This window comes from Stegostoma tigrinum, chromosome 35 (genome assembly GCF_030684315.1).
Source record: "Stegostoma tigrinum isolate sSteTig4 chromosome 35, sSteTig4.hap1, whole genome shotgun sequence".
Lineage (NCBI taxonomy): Eukaryota > Metazoa > Chordata > Chondrichthyes > Orectolobiformes > Stegostomatidae > Stegostoma > Stegostoma tigrinum.
Window position 1 is genome coordinate 14358866 of NC_081388.1, and position 23542 is coordinate 14382407.

Sequence of the window (23542 nt, forward strand, 5' to 3'; positions counted from 1 at the left end):
TCCTGTCTCTTGAGAATCGTAATCTATGCAATTGAACTGTTGTCCTCCTGTCCTATGAGCTGAAGAAATCTCTGTGCACTCTTTACCCACAAAACAGGGAACAAGGCCGCAAGGAGAAGGAAGCCTTGCAGAAAATGGCAGAAATTGCCAAGGAAGGATTCCGACTGAAACAGCAGCTCATTGAAGAAGCAAAGAGAAGTAGGGAAGAGAAACAGGTTTGTCCGTTACTCTGCAAAAGTGCTGTTTATTAGTGACTGAGTAACCTTTTTGGGACGTAGATGTTTAAATGCTATTTGAAGAGTGGCGTTCCAAAGTAAACAACTAGCCATGAGCAGAGTAAATGCTCAGTTTTCAACCATTTGACTTCTTTTTTAAAGTAGCACACATGCTTGCCCAGTCTCTCTTTATATTTGAATTAATGTTGATCATGAGCACTTCTGTTTTGATTCACTGGAAGTAGGCATAAATTGTTGTCTTTCTGCAGACATGCATGGCTTTATTCCCTCTCACCTTCCCTTCCACCATGGTTCAGTGGTTAGCGCTGCTGCCTCCGTGCCAGGGATTCAGGTGCAGTTTCACCCTGAGTTGACTGTCTGTGTGGGTTCCCTCCAGGTGCTCCAGTTTCCTCTCTGTCCAGAGAGGTGCAGATTAGGTAGATTGGCCATGGGGAAATGCAGGGCTATGGGGATATTGTAAGCAGGTGGGTCCGGGTGGGATTCTGTTTGGAGGGCCATTGTGGACTTGTTGGGCCAAATGGCCTGTTTCCATACTGTAGAGACTCTCTGATTCTATTCTAAGAATGGTGACTTACTCTTAAGATGTAACCAAAGGCAAAAGAATAGGCCTATTTAATTGCACCATGATGAAAACTCAGGGGAAGTAGTGGCCTAATGCTAATGTTACTGAACTAGCGATCCAGAAATCCAGGCTAAGGGAAAGGGATTCACTGGTGGAATTTAAACTTAACTCAAATGGCAAATAGAGTTACTGTGTATAGTGGTGGCTGTGAAACTGATCATTTGTAGTAAAAACATACTGGGGGTCCAAGAAATCTACCGTCCTTCCCCAGTCTGGTCTCTGTGACTCCTGACCCAGAGCAGTTAACTCTCAATTGATCCCCTGAACTAACAAGTTACTCAGCTCAAGGGCAGTTAGGGATGGGAAGTAAATGCTGGTCTTGTCAGCGAAACCCACATCTGATCAAATAATTTTAAAAAATAACAATTATTTATTGATTCTTATTCCTAAAATTTAAACTTTTACGGTCCAAATGGCTGTTTCTTGCCCACGGCTTCTCTTTGACTGTCACAGTTAGGTCTAAATAATGAACTTCAGACTGTGTGGTATAGGAGTAAGCGTTGGTGGCAGTACAGCTAGAAGGCAGACCTCTGTGATACTGATTTGATGTAGCACACTTAAAACTTGCACTTTTCAGCTCTTCCGAGTTCCCCATCTTTCCTTAAAACTTCCTTCTGAAGAAAGTAAGTAGAGGTCCCTATGTTCCTTTTAATGGTGATGTGGCACCTAGCCTGCTTTTTTCTTTATATGTGTCGTGATGGGTGTAAGGGATTTTAGGAAAAAAAAACAAAAGTCAAGGGAGCATTTAGGGCTGGCGATGGTGTATTGGTAATGTCACTGGACTAGTGATCCAGAGTCACAAGCTCATGTTCTGAGGACGAGGGTTCAAATCCCACCATGGCAGGATGAATTTGAATTCAATGTTTAAAAAACAATAAGTAAAAGTAAAAAGAAATGATCTTTACGTAACTGCAGTTGGTAGCTGTTAAAAATCAATTTGGCTTAAGAATGTCTGCCTGCAGTCTGTTATCCTGAGTTGGTCTGGTCTGCTCCAGACTCAGAACAACATGTAACTGGCTCTGAATTGCCCTCTGAACAATAAATGCTGGCCTAGCCAGTGACAGCTACGTCCCATGAACAAATCAAAAAGAAACCCTTTGATGGGCTGAAGATACCAAAAGTGCATAACTGTTCCACTGATGAACAGTGGCACCCACTCAACTTGAGTGAAATAAAAATTAAAGCATGCTTTATCGCCTGTGTTTTTGGCAGCAAACTCTCTCAGAGCTACAGAAGAAGAAGGAAACCTGGGAAGCACAGGTTGAATCACTGAAGGCAATAAAGGAAGCGGCAGAGAAGCCTGAACAGGAAGCAAAAGAAGTTCATAAGAAAGCATGGGATGGTAATTTATCACATTTTTTATTTAGTTCTTATTGATTTCCTCACATGAATGCAATTAAGAAAACTTTATAAATCGTAGACAAAATGCCTAAAACTAGAGGGGCATGATTTGAGCTGAAGAGGGAAAGCTCAAAGGAGATCAGTGTCAATAATTGAAGCCATTGTGATGATACTGTGGCTTTAAGAGGTGTATTTTGTCCTGTTTTTAATCTAAAGAGAGGTTTTAAGGCAGAGGCACCAAGCACTGTACCAAAACCACTCAAGTAAACAGCTTGTGAGGCGTTGGGATTTTTGAAAAAAGATTGGAGCAGTAGAAGCAACCTGAATCGATGGAGTTGAGTTCTTGCAGAATCAGGACATTTAGTTGTTTTTTTTTGGCAGCAGCTGTTGCTGGGGTCTCAACAGGGTTGGAAGGCAGTGAATCTCTCCCATTTCTACACTGAGTTTTCTCTGGATGTTTTTCCTCCTGGGCTGTTGGTGTTGCATGTGAGACAATCTGTTTTCCAAATTTGCCTTTTGCCAAGGGTGTGTTTGTCGGATGTCATTATATTGGGACAGTTACTGTTTAGTGGTAAAATAATCAATTAATCTGTTAAGTTTTCAAGTAAAGTTATTTCAAACTCCTGTTTCTTTTGTTTAACATTAGTGTTTGAATAAATTGTGTTTTGCTTAGCGTCAAGTAGTTAGATCAATTGAATTGCATTGAACACAGCACGTCACGTTTAACCCTAAAATTGGAAAAGGTCAGGGTCTAGGATACCATCTTAATATATTGAGAGGGTCTCACCTGGTCTAGAATACTATTAATAAATCCAGCCTAGATGTTTTCATATGGCTGAATTTATATAAAGTAGGTACCAGAGTAGGCCATTCAGTCCTTTGAGCCTGCTCTTGCTATTCAATATGATCATGACTTCTCCTCTATTTCAAAATCAAATCCCTGTTTTCACACCGTACCCTTTGATACCTTGAACATCTAAAAGACTACCAATCTCTTTCTTGAATACGTTCAGTGACTTGGTCTCCACAGCCTCCGCTGGTAGAGAACTCCATAGATTTGTCAACCAACTGAGTGAAGGCACGTTTCTTCATCTCAGACTTTAATGTTTAATTTGTTTCTGATTATTTTGTGCTGGTATTCATTCTCGCTGGATATTTTTATTTGTTCATGGAAATGAATGTTGCTGGCTAGACCAGCATCCCTGATTGAGTGGACAGTGTGATGCTGAGCTGTCTTCTTGAGCCGCTGCAGTAGTATCAAATCACCCATAATGCCGTTTGAGAGGGACTTCCAGGATTTTGACCAGGCAGCTTTAAAGGAATAGCAACATATGGTAAAAACAGAAAGAACTGCAAATGCAGAGAATCAGAAACAAAGAACAGAAATTGCTGGAAAAGCTCAGCAGGTCTGGCAGCATCTGTGCAGAGAAATCAGAGTTAATGTTTCAGGTTGAGTGACCCTTCCCCAGAACAGTGTATGGTGTGGGGCTATAAGGAGAACTTGCAGGAAGTGGTGCTCCCATGTATCTGCGATCCTTGGCCTTCGAAACTGTAATGATTGTGGGTTTGTAAAGTGCTGTTGATGGAGCCTTAATGAGCACTTGCAGTGCTGCTGGTGGTGGTACATACCGCTGCTGCTGTCAGAGGTGAAGAAAGTAAATATTGAATGAGGTGTCAGTGAAGCAGGTTGCTTTGTCCTGGAAGATATTGAGCTTCTTGAGAGTTGCTGGAGCTGCACCCATCCAGGGAAATGGGAAGTGTTCTGTTACGCTTCTGACTGGATCAGGTTTTGGGATGTCAGGTGATGAGTCACCTGCCACAGCTCCCAACGCATGACCTGCTGCAGCATTTCCATGGTCGGTGAAGCTCAGTTTCTGGTCAGTGGTAAACTTCAGGCTCTTGATACCTCGGAATTTAGCCGGGTCATTCAACATTGTCTGTCGAGGGGCAATGGTTAGATGTTCTGTTGATGGAGAAGGGTGCTACAGGTTAGTTGAATGATGTGACTTTTAAATGCCACTTGTCAGCCCAAGCCTAAACCTTGTCCAGGTCTTACTGGCTTTGCCGTTGGTTTGCACAAAAACCATCTGTGCCGAAATAGTTGTCTTGACTGTGAGGCTTATCGTTAAATATTTTCAAGATTCTTTCTTGCAGTTGTTCAGCACCATGTGCTTCGAGTAAACATTGGGCACGTAGTGGAGTGCAGGAGGTGTCACTCTTTATTGATGGCTTATGCATTTGTTTAGTGTAACTGGCTTTTATTTCAGGTTCAATGTTTTGAGCCGTCTGTTGAAAACTGTGTTCCTCTCTGCACCATATTTTTGCCTACATTAAAGGTGCACGTTACAGATAAGACTCATGGTTTATCTGTTCCTGATGCTTTGAAAACAATTTGTCCGCGTAAATAGTTGTAGTTGTTGCTTTGGAGAAATTACTCCAATCCTGTTTTATGTTCTTGAATCCCTTGAAGTGCTGGGCTTATTAACCGTTACCTTTCTACATTCCGGTTAATAATTCCCTCTGCCGAAGTTTATTGCTTGTCTCCATTGCCCAAGGTCGATACTTTTCCTGTTACTTGTTTCCTTGCAAAGTGTTTACACCACAGATGGACCATTTTGTCAGCAGCTGCACATCTCCCCCATCAAGATAACGGTCTCTTCATTTCTCCGTCGTTGTCACGGACAACCCCGAGACATCAGAAGTGAAAGTCAAGCCGTACTTCTCCTGTATTGAGTTAGAGCTAATTTTATTTATGCCAGGAAGCTGTTTATTCCAAAATGAAAGTGCTTGCGTCACCTCCACTGTTGGTCCTTGAGAAGGTTATCATCACTGGGTTTTTGAGAGAAATTAGAAATGGACAATAAACACTGGCCTGTATTAAACTCCGCAGGATGTCCCAACATCAATTTCTATTTCAAAGAAAAACAGAAATAGCTGGAGAAATTCAGCAGGTCTGGCAGCATTGGTGGAGAGAAATAAGAGATAATGTTTCAAGTTCAGTGACCCTTATCGAGCTCTCTCCATTGGGTTATCTTCTTCCCAGTTTTTTCCTCCCTTCTGCAAAAGACTTGAATGATTTCTGAGGCATGTTCCATCATCACGTTGCCCAAGTTATTGACGCAAGTGTATAGCCAACCTGTGCCAACCTGTTCAACAGTGGAGGGTTGAGGTTAATCTCAATTCTGTGTGAACAATCCCCATTCTCTTGGTCGCAGTTGTTGAGTGGCACTCAAGAATGACCATTTCTGCCTGTGCTTAGTTGTTGCAACTCAACTAGTGTTGTCACATGTAGTCATCCAATTAAGCCCAGACTAAGGATCGAACCTGTGACTTCCTAGGTTTTTAATAACATTGTTATTCCTTGGATGTGTTCACTGCAGAAGCTATCAGCTGAATTTACATACCAGATACAGTATGTCTCATGTCTAGCCACATGGTGGTGCTAAACCCCAGTATTTGTGAATTTATCATATATATTACTTCTCAAATATTATCTTCCATTTTTATTTCAGCGATAAAAGTCAGTGAATTTGTGAACTTGGTTAGCAGCTGATGTGTGTCTATCTTCACAGGATATATAGCAAATAAGTTAACTTCAGTTACATAAGCTTGTGGCTGACTGCTTATCTTTCAAGCTGGTGTTCAGCTCTGTCCTGTTATCTGTGCGTGTTAGGTGCATATGCCTTCTGCAGTCTTGTAGATAAAACCTGCTTGGGGACAGTTTTCCAAAGCACATCAACAAACGTACAACAACAAAATGTTCTCCCTCATTTAATTTTTTTTAAAAATTTTAAAAGTGCACACATTAGCAATGTGTCTTAGTTTGCTTCTAAGTGGGTTACTGGGAGGAGATGAAGGATTCCTATATTTGACTTCTCTCCAGGCTTGTAACTTGGTGTGCCTGCAATCGTGAGCAGGTTGACTAACCAGTTGGGGGGGGGGGGGGGAGAAGGAAGGAAGGAAGGAAGTAGAACATGCTCAGAATCGTGAATTATGGGTTTTGGCTGTAGCCTTTGAATGCCCAGGGGTATTGTGGAAGTGTCGTCTGTGCTCACATGGTTGGATAATGGTTAAAAGGCCATCTTATTGCCAAGTGGGGAAATGAGACTGGATTGCTTAATGGAGAGAAGTCAGAGACTTGATGGGCAGAATGGTCTGATTCTGCTATTTTTGACTCTTATGTTTTCAAATTGTGAACCTAAAGGAGAATAAAAGGGAAAGTCGTCTGAGGGTCTTATCTGGCTCACATTGAGCAAATTATGATGTTAACATACATATGTCAGATGTATCACCATTTATAGAGCCACAAATTAGAAATGTTGCTATCGTGAATCCCTTGATTTTGTACAATATTTTTAAATGTCTTGGGAGGATTTGGAGTGAGGTTGGGACTTAATCTCGAATATGCGAATCAATGTTTTTCCTGCGATGTCTCACTTTCTCTGCCCTTCTCTATCTCGTCCCTTTTCTCCCCTCTGTTTTTCCCCTGTATAACGCTGTCTTCCTATGTTCTTCTCCCCTCTGCACTGCACTTTCCTCTTTGCTTTTATATTGCTGGATATTTGCGGTTTCTCAGTTGATCGTACCTCAGTTGTCTAGCTCGGTTTCAAATAGCTAGCCATTCCTTGCTGTTAAGAGCAGCTCTGATTTTCTTGTAACCATGACTGAGAAGGGATATTGTTTGGTTGGTAAAGTGCATTCTACAGCTTTGCAGTGACAAGTTACTGCTGTTTAGTCTTTGTTATGAAAGACCTTTTACAAAACTGAACAACTGATTTCCATTTGCATTAGTGCAAGCATGTCTGGAAATCACTGTCACCGGTGAGAGGTTCTTTTTTTTGCTCATCAAATATTAAAAAAAAATCTCCAATCGTTGTGTGCCACTAGTGCTCTGGAAAATGAAGAGGAGCTTGCCAGCTAATAAATAATTCATGCAAGCAAATTATTATTAAACTTGTGTGAACCGTCACTCCAGTGTGCAGGGGAAAATAAGATTCAGCATACCGTGGCTTAGCATGTCTGCAGAGCACATAAACAAATACCTGACCAAACAGCATTGTAAGTGAGGACGGTGTGGTGTTTTAACAACAACTTAAAAATGTATTTATGTAGCAGCTTTAACATGACGAAACATCCCAAGGCACTTCGCAGGAACATTGTGAAAGAAAATGTGCCATGTTCGCATTTCAGCTGGCATCCTCAGATACAGAAAGAGGAAATGCAGTTTTAAAGTCAGCAGCTAAAAAACAAGATTCCAAAAATGGCCTTGACCTCTGCTTCTCTTCTCTCCCTGCAACCCCCCCCCCCCCCCCCCCCCCGCCAACAACCCCAATCTGTGTGGTCCTTTGTAGTACATTCCAATTCAATGTTGCCACTTTTTTTGTATTAACCACAGCTGTTGCTATGCTATATGTCCTTGATGTCAGAGTGTATGGTAAAGAGTATCAATGCCTTCTGATGTTGACAAAAGATTCTTAGTTAGGATTATTCTATGATGACATGAGATTTATTGTACTCTGTATTATGACACAATATTGTGACTTTCCTAGCAACAAATGATTAAGAAAATGTGGCAGAAAACAAAATGCAGTTTTTACCTTAAAAAACACATCAATAGAATAGAAATAATCTTGACTCGTATATGGTAGCTTGCTTTCATTTGTGTGAGGCTTGGCCACATTGTACATTTGCACAAGATGGTTCTCAATATTCTTTTTCTTTTGGCAGAGGTCCAAGCTGCACGTAAAGTAGAGAAGGAGAAAGCTAAGGCTGCTGAAACATTCAAGGAGCTGGATGACAATGAGGACGGCTTGTGAGTGTGTCAGCTTGTGTTCGAGCTGACTCGTTTTTTTATATTGAAGTACATTAGCCACCCCTGTGGCAGTGGTTTAGTGATCTGCTTCCCATCTTCCCAGCTTTCCTGAGGTTTCGGCACATTGCTTCAAGTGGCAGCATTGTTTACTCCTGCTTAGCATTCATAAACTTCCTGCATAATCTGCATAAACTTCCAGCCAACTCACCACTCAAAGCTGTCAGGGACTACACCATTTTCATTTCAGCTCTCTCAGAATCACTCAGCTTTATGAGCATGGTTTTGAAACATGGTCTATTTGTTAACAGAGACCTTATCCACACTTATGTTTGTATAAATTGCAAATGGTTCAACTCTGCTTTGTCTTCATAGAATCCCTACAGTGTGGAAGCGAGCCATTCGGCCCATCGAGTCCACACTGACCTTCCAACGAGCATCCCAGCCAGAACCATCCTATCCCTGTAATCCTTCATTTCCTATGGCTAATCTGCCTAACCTACACATCCTGGACACTGCAGGACAATTTAGCATGGCCACTCCATGTAATCTGCACGCCCTTTGGACTGTCAGAGGAAACCCAGTGCACCCAGAGGAATCCCATGCAGACACAGCGAGAATGTGCAAACTCCACATTGACAGTTGCCTGAGAGTGGAATTGAACTCTGGTGCTGTGGGGCAACAGTGCTAAGCATGGAGTTACTGTGCCATTCCTAGTGTTGTGTTGCTGTATCTATGATCGTGTTTTCTTTTGGTTATTTGTTTGCGGGATGTGGATGTCACCGTTGTGGCCAGCATTTACTGCCTTGGTGCGGCACCACCTTGAGCCTGGGTGGTTTGTGATGTTGGGGATTTCTGGGAGTTTGACCCCGGGCTAGTGATGGGTCAGTGATGATTTTCTTTTACCAAATTAGAATGGTGTGTGATGCTAAGGGGCATTCACAGATGGTGGTGTTTCTATGGGTTTGCTACTTTTGTCTGCCAAGGTAGTAGAGATTGTGGGTTGAGAGCTGGTGTTGCTGATGTGAAGAATTCTGGATAGAAGACCAAAAAACTTGACCAAATTGTACGTGCATAGAGTCATAGAGATGTCCAGCATGGAAACAAACCCTTTGGTCTGACTTGTCCATGCTGATCAGATATTCTAAATTAATTTAGTACCATTTGCCAGCATTTGGCCCATATCCCTCTCAATCTTTCCTATTCATATATCCGTCCAAATGCCTTTTAAAATGAACCAGTCTCCGCCACTTCCTCTGACAGCACCTTGCATTTACGCACCATGCTCTGCATGAAAATGTTTCCCTATTAGTCTTTCTTTTTAAAACTCTTTCTCCTCACCACCTTTTTCTTTTGTCTGTGTTCCAACTGAGCTGCTGCTTGGTTGGGGAATCACATACTGCGGCCTTCCAACAAAACATACCAGCGGATTCTTTGAGCACTGATTTCCTCCCATAAAGAAAAGGAGTAAGTTAATGGAATTTCTCTCTTCCTGTTTCAGTGTTTCAGTAAACGAAATTCAGACTCATGCAGAGTTGGACAGCGACGCAGATGGTGTGGTGTCTGAGCAAGAAGCTGAGGTACAGCAGAATTTGTGTTTGTGACGTTACTACAGCTTAAAACTCTCATGTTAATGCTATTGTTCCTCAGTTGGGCTCCAGAAAGATGTTGAAGGGGTGGATCTGGAGCACATTAGAATTCCATTATAATGTAGATGATGGAGTGAAGCTGTATTATAACTGGAAATCATTTATATGGAAGGGGTTACTTTTTAATGAGACTCTCTGCATCGTAAGTGCATTTGTGGTGCAATGAATCTTGCTATAGCAGACTTCCCATGTGTATGCTGCCTCAGTGCTTCAGTTAGTGGTACCCACCATTTCTGAACATTCCTTTTCATTTGGAGATTCATCCTATTCTCCTGACTTTATCCACTCCAGTCCAATATTGGCACCGCTACAACTTAACATTTTAACCACCATTGTAAGATTGACAGAAGTAACAATTCAGAAAGAACAGTTAGTCTTACTTTTGAGGAAATTGGCAGCTCCAAGTAAGACTTGTCTCCTGCCACTAGAACTGCTGGTATGTTTTGGGCGGATTTTATTATTTATACCACCTTACACCTACATTCTTCCACAACTGCCCCTTTTTCCCTTCTTTGACTTCTCGTTTTACCGTACATTCTTTATCATGTTATGCACTCTCATTGTCTTCCACCTTCCCTGTTCGTGCACTATATTAGCTGATGTAGGCTCTGCACCCAGGCTGGTCTGCAACAGCCGTGTAACGAACAAAGGTGAGACCTGCAGGACTGGATGGTAGCAAGTGGCTTGCTGAGATTTGGCAGACAGACTCCTCTGCGAGCTGAATTTCATTTCTCCCCTTTCAAGCCATGTCTGCTTGAGTGACCATATACGTTTTTAATGCCGTGCACTGAAAGGCAGAATTGGAGAATTGTGGCAAAATTCAGAGGTGCCTTTCACTCTGAGACATCCCTGGAGAGTGGGAGGGATCCAAGATTTTTAAATTTATAGCCACGATATGTCCTAGCTTTGTTCCTGGGAAAATTAAACATGTACAGAAGATGTTGACGGGGATGAAATGTTAAAATATCTTGCTACATAGCTGAAGAGAAAAGTATCTTTTTTTTCCTTACAGAGTTTGCTGGGAGGTCTCAGACAGGTTGATCTTAGCAGCTTCCAAGAGTCAATCTGGACAGGTATTCAGGACAGGTACAAGTCTGAGGTTGGTACAACTCATGCTCTGCTTACAACTGTCTAGTGGGTTCAATTTGTTGAGTATGTTGCGCCTGTGTTAAGCTTTCTTGTTTGGATCCATCTCTCTTGATGCTGTTTGCACTCTGGTCCTTCGCTTGACTGGCTGTTTGACAAATAGGAATCTAGCTGGTCAGAGTTGGGAAGCAGTTTGGAAATGCAGGGCTTTGTCACCAAGCCCGTTTTTGTTCCCTTTTAGCTTTAAAGACATGTTGGAGTTGCAGGGAGTAGCGATTTTCTTTTTCTTTGTGTCGGTACTGAGACCAGTTGTGCTGCCAAGGCTTAGATCAGTAAACCCAAGAGCGTCAATTTCAGAATGTGCTGATCATGCAGATTTTTCCCAAACTGGCAGGTGTCCCACCCTGCATGCTATCAGAGGAATTCTTGCTCAGGCCACGACAGTGTGGCTGCCGTTTAAACGTTTTGTCGGGATTTTGCTGAATCGAAGCCCTGTTCGTTCAGACTGTCTCTTCCTTTGCTCTGCCAGGCAGTGATTGAAAGCCCAACACCCCCTGAGATCCCTGTGAAGGAGGGGACAGACAGCTACCCAAAATCTCACCAGGAAGAACTGACCAAAGATGACCATGATGAGGAGGATGATGGTGGTGGTGAGGACCGAGATGATGACGATGACGATGATGATGAGGGTGATGACGAGGAGGAAGATGATGGAGGCGAAGATGATTATAAGGTAGTGAAAGAAAAGCGAGGTAGTTGGTTTGCCCAGAGGGATTTGAACAAATTGGGTGTGTTGAATGCATTTGGGAATGTTGCACAGTGTGCGAGGCCAGAAACAGAGGAGGATAGCTGTTCTTTGTGTGAAATAATGGTCCAGCTACAGTTTACCGCATATCACTGGCATTTAAGAGCTGCACACTCTCTCTTTTTCAATCAGCTAACACTAACTGTAACCATGGCAGCTGCCTCGCAATGACTACCCTGAAGCATTCTGACTTCTTGACAGTGGGAAAAGAAACACCTCTTTGGCACCGCGCAGCAGATCCAGAAAAAGAAAATTGCATTTTCTCCTTCACTCCTGTCAACTAAATGGCAGCTCCCACAAACAGAAAATGATTCAGCACAGCAAGGAGGTTATGCTGCCTATCAGGCTTGCGCAAGCTCTTTGAAAGAACCATCCAACCGCTTCTGCCTGTTTCTGATCCCATAATCTGGAAATTACCTTCCTTTTCAAACTTACTGCTGTATATAAAAACAAGCCATCACATCTCCAGTTCTTTGACCAAGCACCATAACTGTATTCTCTGATCGTTGATGCTTCCTCCGCTCCAGATTTACTCGCTCAAAACTGTTCACGATTTTGAACACTTCCATCAAGTATCTTCATCGTCCTCCCCACTGCAAGGCAAACAGCCCCACATTCTCTTTTACCCTCATTCAAGTAAACTAAAACGTGGCAGTGTGCTGCATAAGGCAATGTTAGGTCAACTAACCATAGTTAACTCAGGTATATTTTAAGGAGTATGTTAAAGGAGGAAAATTGTGTGAAGAGTTTTGGGGAGGGAATTAGGTTCCCAGGCAGCTGGAGGGCACCAAGGGTGGAGTGGTTAAATCTGGGTATGCTCAAGATTCCAGAATTGGTGGATTGCAGATATCTTGAGAACTTTTGGACCAAATTTCTGGGATTGGGGAGTTGTGGGGTGGGGGTGGGGGTGTGGTGGGTGCAGGGCTGGGGGAGACATCCTTCGTGCCTAATTTGGAATCTTTTTTCAGAAGCTTCTGGAGATCATGTAGTGCAGTTCACCCGGGAAGCTAACATGTGATAGTTGGTACTTTGACAGGTGGCTTTCAAATGTCTGTATGTAAGCACAGGATCATAGAAAATAGGAGTAGGATTAGGCCACTTGGCCCATTGAACCTGCTGTACCATGCAGTGTGATCATGGCTGATCAGTTCCCTGTTCCTGCTTTTGCCCCATATCCTTTGATTCCTTTAACCCTAAGACCTATATAGATAGTCATTGAGCTGTAAAGCACAGAAACGGACCCTTTGGCCCAACTCATCCATGCTGACCAGATATTCTAAATTAATCTAGCCCCGTTTGCCAGCATTTGGCCCGTATCAGTTCAAACCCTTCTATTTATCTCCCTCTTGGAAACATTCAATGTTTTGTTCTCAGTTGCTTTCCGAGTCAGCAAATTCCACAGGCTCACCACTCTGCGTAAACAACTTTCTCCTCATCTCGGTCCTAAGTGGTCAATCTCATATCCTGGCTCTAGACTCCCCAGTCATTGGGAACATCCTCCCTCTCTGCATTTATCCTGTCTAATCGCGTTAGGATTTTGTTGGTTTCTATGAGATTTCCCCCCCGATTCTTCAAACTCTGGTGAATATTGTCCTAACCAATTTGGTCTCCCATTCCAATGTCAAACTATGGACCACACTACCCTCACTAATTCATCAAAAGGATTCAGTTGAATCAGTTTAACATGATTTGTTTTCAATAAATCAGTGCTAACTTTCAATTCCTGGCCCACGACTTCTAAAATTTCAGGTTAGGATCTCTATGGTGAAGTGGTCCCAACCCTATCCCTAGCCCAGGAGGCCCAGGTCCACACCCCGACTGCTGCAGAGGTGCGTCATAATGTTTCTGAACTGGTTGATTAAAAATATGTACAAACTCTGATGAATTTTGTCCCATGTCATAGTTTGTGCACATCCCCTTCCATTAACATTAGGCTATTTATTCAGTAATTGTGAGTGTATTCTTCGTTCTTTTTGTAGCATTTGTGTTCCTTGGGCAATCTGGTGTCACTCAGGTCAAATTGAGTTGGCCAATATTAGCAACTTAATGTGTCCTGAACCCGAAAAGTTTCTATTTCATTCAGTCATTCACAGAAAGTGTTGCCCATTCCTAACTGACTTTGAGAAGGTGGTGAGCTGCCGACTGAAACTAGTGCCACCTATCTCGTGTAGGGATACCTGTTAGGGATGGTATTCCAGTTTGTTGTTGTTTGGTGTTGTGTGTGACTGAGAGAGGAACTTGTAGGTGGTGCTGTCCCCGTATACCTGTTGTCCTTGTCCCTCTGGTACAAGGTCGAAGGTACTGTTGAAAGAGCCATTGTGTGTTACTGCAGTGGGTCTGCAGATGAAACGTACTGGAGCACCCAGAGGTAACCCATGCAGACACGAGGAGAGCATGCAAACGCCACACAGATAGTCACCTGAAGGAATCAAACCTGGGCCCCTGGCACTGTGTGGCAGCAGTGCTAACCATTGAGCTGCCTCATTCGGGTTTGCATTGTTTCTGTTTTAAATCTTGGTGTTTTGGGGAAACTCTGCAGCGACTGACGAAACTGATCAATCTGAGGCTTTACTTGTCTACTATTGTACCCAGCTGTGTGAGGTGAGTGATGGAGTGGGTTCTCCCTTATAAATCTCAATCCCCTAAGCAGCTAATTCATTGTGATATTGTTAACAGTTCAGTCTGAATTGAAAAACCTCCTTTGAATTCACTCCCAGTCAGTAATTCGGTTTTATATAATAACTCATAGGAATGCCTAAGGGTGTTTCTTGAAAAAGAGGGAAAAAAAATACTAACATTAGCTACTTGGATATCCATGGGATTTTTAAGCATACTGGTTTTGCCAATTAAAAATGGAGCATACTTTATAACAATAGAAGTAGCTTTTCTTCACTTTTGTCAACCCTGATTGTGATTTCACGCGCTTATATTTATTGAATTTGAGGCAGCTTTGAGGGCATTCCATCATGTACTGTTTGCAGTTGTCACAATGTTTGTTTCCATCCTTGCCATCTACCAAGATCTTCTCTTTCCCTGACTCCTGAAGACCAGATTTTTCTAACTGCATTTGCTGAAGTTACTCTTGCCAGTCACTTGTGGTGCACCGAACTGACCCGAGGACCCTCCTGTGGTTTGTGGTGTGTATGTGTGGGTGTATGCGTTCTGTTCAGCGTAGCTGAAGTCTGTTCCCAGCCAAAGACAAGTGTGCTTCCAGCAAAGATACTGAGCATAACTGATAAGACATAAGATACAGGAGCAGAGTTGTGCGATTTGCCCCATCGAGTCTACACTGCCATTGATATGTTTTTCAATGCCATTCTCCTGCCTTCTCTCTGTACCCCTTAATCACCTTACTAATCAAGGCCTCTGTCTTAAATATACTCAATGACGTAACCTCCACAGGCCTCAGTGGCAGTTAGTTCCACAGATTCACAATCCTTTGACAAAAGAAATTCCTCCTCAGCTCAGTCCTAAACAATCATCCCTTCACTCGGAGGCTGTGCCCTTGGGTCCGAGTCACTCCTACTAGTTGAAACATCTTTTGCACGTCCACTCTATCAAGGCCTCTTGGTGTTCTGAAAATTTCAATCAGATCCCCGCTCCCCCTACCATCCTTCTCAACTCCATTGAGTACAGACCGAGTCCTCATATGACAAGCCCTTCATTCCCCGAATCGTTCTTGTAAACCTCCTCTGGACCCTCTCCACTGACAGCACACCCTCCCTTTCATTTGGAGCCTGAAACTGCTCACTATATTCCAAATGCAGTTTCACCAGAGCACTTTGTATGGTTTAGTGGTAAACTGTTGGTGTTATAAAATAGACCATCAAAATGGTATTAATTGCGTTTCATGTAGCTCAACAACAAATCTGACTAATCATCAGTTTATTTTATTTTGAGGTCATTTTAAGGACTTATGCACTCACTCCTTTTCATAATTGACATTATTTTAACTAGATCGTGCATTCACATTTGAGCTCAATGTGTACAGCAACATTTAAGGGTGTTGGATGATTATTTGTGTAGAAACGGCTTGCGAAAGTATAAGGACAAAGCTGGAGATTGGTGCTAGGTTATGACACTTGTTTCAAGAGCTAGCGCAGGCTTTTTTTAAACACTGTAACAGTTCTGTGATTCTGTGAAATGAAAATGTGGATTTAAGGTAAAGAACAGGAGTTTTAGAGGAGATGTGGAATTTTTGTTTGAGTCAAAAAGTGCTGGGAATCTGGAACTCACTGCCTAAGGGTGGTGGAGGCAGAAATCCTCATCACATTGAAGAAGTATTTAAACATACGCTTGCAATGCCAAAACATACAAAGTTATGGGCCTGGAAAATGGATTTGAATAGTGAGGTGGTTGTTGACGGGAACAGATCAATGCACCAAGGGGTCTTTTTCTACACTGCAGGCCTCAGAATTAAATGCCCTTTCGCTGGGTTGAGTGTGTCCATCGTGGATCTTGTTCGTCGTTGCCAACAAGTGTTGCAAAAACACAGCAGTGAAAGTGTTGGCCCCTTTGCTTAAATAGCCTGCTCTGACTCGTATTCAACAAGAGCGAGATAGTCCTCACATCTGTCACTATGTTGACCCCTTCAGAACTTGGGTAACAAAATTTGGGGGAAGAAAAATGTTTCTTTAACAAGAGCACAGATGTGATGGGCTTAAATATTTCTGCACCTCAACCTTTCCGTGGTAAAAGTAGCAATGGCACAATTAATTTGGTTGTGCACTGTGACTTCCAGCCCAGTTGTTTTAGTTCTGTTGAATCTGTGATTGAATTCTCCCGTATAAATGCTTTGCGACAAAATATGATGAAGTGGAGCGAGTCTGTTTGATTTCCATGCATCCAGTTTGTGGGGAGAAAATGTATTTCAGTCAAATGATCAGGATCTCGTGCTGCTTTTTAATTAAAAATTCTCACTGCTATCATTCATTAATTTGCGCACATGTGTGTTTTTGGAAGGTGCTGACCATAGTGCTAAGTTTATACTTTTCACTATTAATTTTCAGTGGCAACAGTTCCAATTTCTGCTGAGTTAGTTGGTGCAGTGAATAATTGAGCCTTGCAGACCTTTTAAGGCCAGAAATTTGATTTCTTTTTCCTTGAGGTAGCTGTTTGTAGCTGGCGTACTGATGAAAAAGAACGTTCCTATGATCTGTAATGCTGGACTTTGGATTTCTTTCTTTTCTAATTTCCTTTCCCCTAAGAATTTGTACTTGAGAATCTGTACCTAGGCACCTTTGTACCTAAAACAACACCATAAGTGATGACTTGTGAACTTTTCACTATACTTATTTGCATGTGTGACAATGAAGCTAATTCTAACAATTCTACTGTCATCTTAGTTAGCTATTAATTTTTTTCAATGAAATCACATTGGGTACATGGGCCAGGTTAATACAGTCTCCGATATGAGCCCATGCTCAGTTTATTCAACAGCTGTATTAAATGCATCGTCTGATTTTGACATAATTCAGTTTTTTTTTTGCATCCTTACTGCATCTTGTTTTGAATGGTTAATTTACCTTCTATTTAAAATGAATCTGTTGCTGGACTACCTAATTGTTGTGTGGTGTAACTAGAGTTCTTAATGGGATGCACATCAGAGTCTGGTATATTGCTGGCTCCAAAGACTGACTAAATTCAAAACCTAGGTTATGTTTAACATTATCTGTTGGTTAGTCCCCCTCATGAGCCTTCTCTTTGTAGGACCAACAATCTTCATATTTCTCGGAAAAGCACGATGCAGATGATGAGAAAATGCCACCGTATGATCAAGAAACGCAGGCTCTGATTAACGGTATGTTTTTATTCCGTGAACCCTATCTCGGATCAAACAGACAACTGTATGTATTCTGGAGGTTAAAGTTTATTTGTGTTTATTCTCTCTGCTTTGTTTCTTTCATACCTCCCCTGACCCCCGACCATGAAAGCAATGTTTGCGCTCTGCAGCAAAGTATGTATCTCTCCATTTTGTTCAGGTTTCAGACTTCTTCACCTGTACTTGAAGATCATGTTGCTGTGCCTGTGAAAAAGTATGTGTCATTTCCCCTCATTCCTCCATTTCACGAATTAACTTTGCATTAAAGTGAAGAAAGAGCTACTAACTTCAGAGCCTCATTCCTGAACGCAGTTGGCCTTGGGACTTCAATCTAACAAATGTTTGGCGAGGAAACCTTCTCTTTATGCCCATTCCTGTTCTGCTTTCTCGCACTGTGCTTTTTTGTTGGTTCTACAGCCCTTGGTGATCTTTGTGCTCCTTGAATTCTGTATTCTTGGACAGTCCAATTTTTCCTTCATACATTTCTGGATAGTCACCCTGAATGGACAGTCCTGTTTTCTTCCCCAAGCCCGCTCCACTGCGGACAAATAGCAGCGAGCCTTTCTACATCCTGGCAGAGTCCAATCCCCTTCAATGTAGGGATCAAATCTGGGACCGTTCCCCCCACTGATTTGGTGATTTAATCCCTCTCTGTGTTTGGAAGGGCCCCTTTTACTCTTGTAATATCACACTAGCAATATGGAATTAAAACGGCTAAGTTGGATGTCCATATTTTAAAAACTACCTTTGGACTGCTTGAAAATGGATTGTTAGGTACAATATAAGATTAGTACATATCTATATTTGCCAGAATAAAGATGTATGTACAAATATTAATATTACAGATTCATAGAATGACAAAACATTAATTGTTTGCAAGGAATTAATGCTTGTCTGTTTAAAAGTGTAATCTCAGTAATCAGTCATGGTGAAGAAAGAAACTTGTCAGAAGTGTGTGAAAGTGAATAGATAGAATAACAGAACTGGAATGCAAATGCAGAGATAATGGGAACTGCAGATGCTGGAGATTCCAAGATAATAAAATGTGAGGCTGGATGAACACAGCAGGCCAAGCAGCATCTCAGGAGCACAAAAGCTGACGTTTCGGGCCTAGACCCTTCATCAGAGAGGGGGATGGGGGGAGGGAACTGGAATAAATAGGGAGAGAGGGGGAGGCGGACCGAAGATGGAGAGTAAAGAAGATAGGTGGGGAGGTAGGGAGGGGATAGGTCAGTCCAGGGAAGACGGACAGGTCAAGGAGGTGGGATGAGGTTAGTAGGTAGCTGGGGGTGCGGCTTGGGGTGGGAGGAAGGGATGGGTGAGAGGAAGAACCGGTTAGGGAGGCAGAGACAGGTTGGACTGGTTTTGGGATGCAGTGGGTGGGGGGGAAGAGCTGGGCTGGTTGTGTGGTGCAGTGGGGGGAGGGGATGAACTGGGCTGGTTTAGGGATGCAGTAGGGGAAGGGGAGATTTTGAAACTGGTGAAGTCCACATTGATACCATATGGCTGCAGGGTTCCCAGGCGGAATATGAGTTGCTGTTCCTGCAACCTTCGGGTGGCATCGTTGTGGCAGTGCAGGAGACCCATGATGGACATGTCATCAAGAGAATGGGAGGGGGAGTGGAAATGGTTTGCGACTGGGAGGTGCAGTTGTTTGTTGCGAACTGAGCGGAGGTGTTCTGCAAAGCGGTCCCCAAGCCTCCGCTTGGTTTCCCCAATGTAGAGGAAGCCGCACCGGGTACAGTGGATGCAGTATACCACATTGGCAGATGTGCAGTGGAACCTCTGCTTGATGTGGAATGTCATCTTGGGGCCTGGGATGGGGGTGAGGGAGGAGGTGTGGGGACAAGTGTAGCATTTCCTGCGGTTGCAGGGGAAGGTGCCGGGTGTGGTGGGGTTGGAGGGCAGTGTGGAGCGAACAAGGGAGTCACGGAGAGAGTGGTCTCTCCGGAAAGCAGACAGGGGAGGGGATGGAAAAATGTCTTGGGTGGTGGGGTCGGATTGTAAATGGCGGAAGTGTCGGAGGATAATGCGTTGTATCCGGAGGTTGTTAGGGTGGTGTGTGAGAACGAGGGGGATCCTCTTGGGGCGGTTGGGGCGGGGTGTGGGGGATGTGTCGCGGGAAATGCGGGAGACGCGGTCAAGGGCGTTCTCGATCACCGTGGGGGGAAAGTTGCGGTCCTTAAAGAACTTGGACATCTGGGATGTGCGGGAGTGGAATGTCTTATCGTGGGGGCGGAGGCGGAGGAATTGGGAATAGGGGATGGAATTTTTGCAGGAGGGTGGGTGGGAGGAGGTGTATTCTAGGTAGCTGTGGGAGTCGGTGGGCTTGAAATGGACATCAGTTACAAGCTGGTTGCCTGAGATGGAGACTGAGAGGTCCAGGAAGGTGAGGGATGTGCTGGAGGTGGCCCAGGTGAACTGAAGGTTGGGGTGGAAGGTGTTGGTGAAGTGGATGAACTGTTCGAGCTCCTCTGGGGAGCAAGAGGCGGCGCCGATACAGTCATCAATGTACCGGAGGAAGAGGTGGGGTTTGGGGCCTGTGTAGGTGCGGAAGAGGGACTGTTCCACGTAACCTACAAAGAGGCAGGCATAGCTGGGGCCCATGCGGGTGCCCATGGCCACCCCCTTAGACTGTTCCACGTAACCTACAAAGAGGCAGGCATAGCTGGGGCCCATGCGGGTGCCCATGGCCACCCCCTTAGACTGTTCCACGTAACCTACAAAGAGGCAGGCATAGCTGGGGCCCATGCGGGTGCAAATGCATCATGGATTAGGACAGTGGAGATAGAAGGTGGTCATTCAGTACAAAAGAATTTGCACTTATTGTTTCAATGGTCGTTTTAGCTCTTGTTATTTTTACATAACACAAAATGTCAGAGTAGACCATTTGGCCTTTTTTAAGTCTGCATTCAACTAGGTTAGGTCTGATCTTCTGCTTCAATCCCATCTTCCTACATTATCCCCTGTAGCTCCTGAGTATCTGAAGAACCTTTAAACCTCTGCCCCAAAGCATGCTCAATACTGAGAGTCCACAACTTCTCTAGAGTTTCAAAGACTTTCAGTGCTGTGACCAAAGATAATTTCTCCTCTTCTCAATCCTAAATGAGAAACTCGTCATTCTAGGTCTGTGATTGAGGCGGAGTGGGGGTGGGGGGGAAATCATATTTCTCTGTGCCAAGCCAAGATTTTATGTGCTTCAGTGAGAATCACCTTTTTGTTTTTTGAAGCTTCTGTGCTTTGACACAGTGAATTTTCCTCCTTTTCTCTCTTGCTGCCTCCTATTGTGAAATAGTTGCATAACTAATAGCAGCTTTATAATAACCTTTTTTAAAAAGTCTGTTACAAGCCTATCCAGCTATTAACAGCGGCATCATAGCTGAGCCCAACCTGCCCTTACTGGAATTTCACGTGCACTTAGATTCATTGTGCTCCACTTCTTCTGTACTCCTCTCCTGCTATTGAGGCCAATTTTAAGTGCTCCCAACTCACTCAGTAGAGCGATTAGAGATTGCTTTTACTGGCTGAGCAATTGGGATAACATATTGACTTTTTGTTTCGAGATTTAAAAACAGTTTGGCTTAGATAGAAGTGAAAACAGTTTTTTTTAAAGCAAAAAAAAAACAAGTTCCCCTTTGGGTAGCAACAGTCACACCAGCAATTTAAATGAGACCTGACAATTCATCAAAGTGTCATTTTCCATGGGGGCTTGTCCCTGCAATTATAGAATCAAAACACCAAGGTGATACCCTGCAGGATCACCACTGGGGGATGCAAGTTGTCTACATGTTTTAGTTTCACCTGTGATTGGTGGCCAGGAGAAGAGGAGCGAGCAGGTGCATCGCTCCTTTATTTACAGCTCTCTCTGCTCTTTGCAGTTTGCAGGTGTGTCGCCACTTAATTCATATGGGTGTCTCATATTTGTTTACACAATTGAGATGTAAAATGGGACCAGAATTGCTGCAAGTTGAGACCTGTTGACCAGAATAAAACCTGAATCTGAAGTAGGCTGCCCTCTCCCGCAATTGAGTTGCTTTTCGGTGAAGTGCTGGATAGTCACGAGCGTGTGTTTTGTATGTCCTCCGTGCTGCCTCATATTCCTCTTTCCCCAAAGGCCATGACACATACATGTGGCAAGTGTCGCCATTTGCCTTTTTATGAATTCTGCAACAATAGAGTCAAACAGAGTTTGGAAACACCTTATTTGCTACACACAAATGCACACATTGTGCAAATGATTAAGGATAAAAAGGAGAGAAGTTTGAGAAGTCTGAAATTATATGCATTCCTCAATGCACAGGAGAGTTCAAATACTCATTGACTCACGTAACATTTCCTGTTTTGGATCTTAAACACTATTTTCCGAACATGTGCACTTTTCTGTTCTCTCAAATGCTTTTGTCATTGTACGCAGCTGAGGCCACTGTGAAGTAACATCACTTCCAAGAACATGAATTGGCCTTGAACCAGAGAACAACATACCAGATTTAAACCAAAGTTTCAAGTCCATAGTCAAACTAGAAATTGCTGGAAATACACAGTGGCTGTGGCAGTGTCTGGAGAGGGAAACAGTGATTATTTCAGCCTGGTGATCCTTTGTTGGAAGTTCTGATTGAATTGGCTGAGAGGAGACCATATTTTTGCAGATTTATTCGAATCTAAAACATTGATTCCTGAAGATGACCCTTACAACTTTGTTTTTCTCTACACCGATCCTGACACTCTAGCCTTTTCTAGTTTAGATTTCGAGTGCCTGGAGAATTCTGCTTTTGTCTAGATTTTGTCATTTATTTGAAACCAAGATGCTGCTTACTGGTGAATACTTCTAAGTTTGGAGCATCAAGTTGCTGTCCAAATTTGTCAGCCATGATTCAATGTATGGCAGAGCAGACTTGATGGGCTGATTGGCCTACTTCTGTTCCGACAGCTTACGGTCTGATTCTGATGGGGGGAAATGGAATTGAGGGTGATTAGATTAACCCACGATCTCATTAATTGGCATAACCGACTCAAAGGGCTGAATGGCCCACTCTGCTCCTCTCTTTTTTTATGATCTTTTTATTTTCTGTATTACAGTTGTGGGGAGGCATTGGTCAGTGGTATTATCGCTGGACTGTTAATCCAGAGACCCCGAAAACGTGCTGGGAACTTGGGCTCAAATCCCACCACGGCATATGGTAGAATTTGAATTCAGTAGAAATCTGGGGTTAAGAATCTAATGATGACCGTTAATCCATTGTTGATTGTTGGAAAACCCATCTGGTTCACTGATGTCCTTTAGTGAAGGAAGCTGCCATTCTTACCTGGTCTGGCCTATGTGTGATTCCAGACCCACAGCAGTGTGGTTGATTCCTAACTGCCCTCTGGGTAATTAGGGATGAGCAATAAATACTGGCCTGGCCAGCAACGCCCTCATCCTGTGAATAAATAAAATAAAGCTCCAGACCTGACTACTCAATCTGTGGAAAGTTGTGTCAAAGGTCAGTAGCGTTTTTCTTAAGGAGACACAGGATAAGATCCAAAGGACAGACTTGGAGAATAAAGCCACTATATTGAACAAACAACAATAAACAATACTGTGCAACATCAGGACAGTAACACAATCTGCAGTGTATACAGCTTGTATGTTAACATCCAGTGTTAACGTATATTAAACACAGATAATGGACTGTGAATGAATGCTCCATAGCACAAGTTGAATAGCAAATGTAATTCGGATCAATACAATGGATTTCTCAGCAATTCCAGTGCCACACCCCCAGCCATTATTGACAAGACAGATCATCGAATTTCATTAAATCTCACAATTCTTCGTTTTTTTTGCCTATCTGGCCTTGAAACGACCATCCATAAGCCACTCCGGGAGGTCTACATCAACAACTATTCCTGTTCTGGTTGATCTCTCGCCTTTCCAGGGTCATTCCAGAAACATTCCAATACTCTCAAGTATAGCAACAGCTCTTTGCCAATAGCTGGCCTCGCTATACCCTTCATTTTTTCTGAATTTAAATCTGGCTTAATTGCGCAAATCAAATACAGCTTGTGGATTTAATCCCATCCCACTTGCAGCTGTAATAGGCTATTTGTGGTACACAGTGTGTACTGTGCTGCCAAAGAGCTTTCCTTAAGCCCTGACTCCAACGCCTAGCTGCTGCCTGAGTTTTCACACTTGT

General features: G+C 43.2%; 1 protein-coding gene across 1 annotated transcript in view; it reads left to right on the plus strand.

Moving 5' to 3' along the window:
* Window positions 1-23542, plus strand: part of prkcsh (protein kinase C substrate 80K-H) — a 64388-nt gene that overhangs the window by 12872 nt on the left and 27974 nt on the right. Inside the window, exons 5-11 of the mRNA XM_048521815.2 lie at window positions 98-215; window positions 2071-2200; window positions 7927-8011; window positions 9510-9588; window positions 10670-10756; window positions 11273-11476; window positions 17258-17348. Coding sequence (XP_048377772.1) covers window positions 98-215; window positions 2071-2200; window positions 7927-8011; window positions 9510-9588; window positions 10670-10756; window positions 11273-11476; window positions 17258-17348 — 794 coding nt within the window. The remainder of the gene's footprint in view (window positions 1-97; window positions 216-2070; window positions 2201-7926; window positions 8012-9509; window positions 9589-10669; window positions 10757-11272; window positions 11477-17257; window positions 17349-23542) is intronic.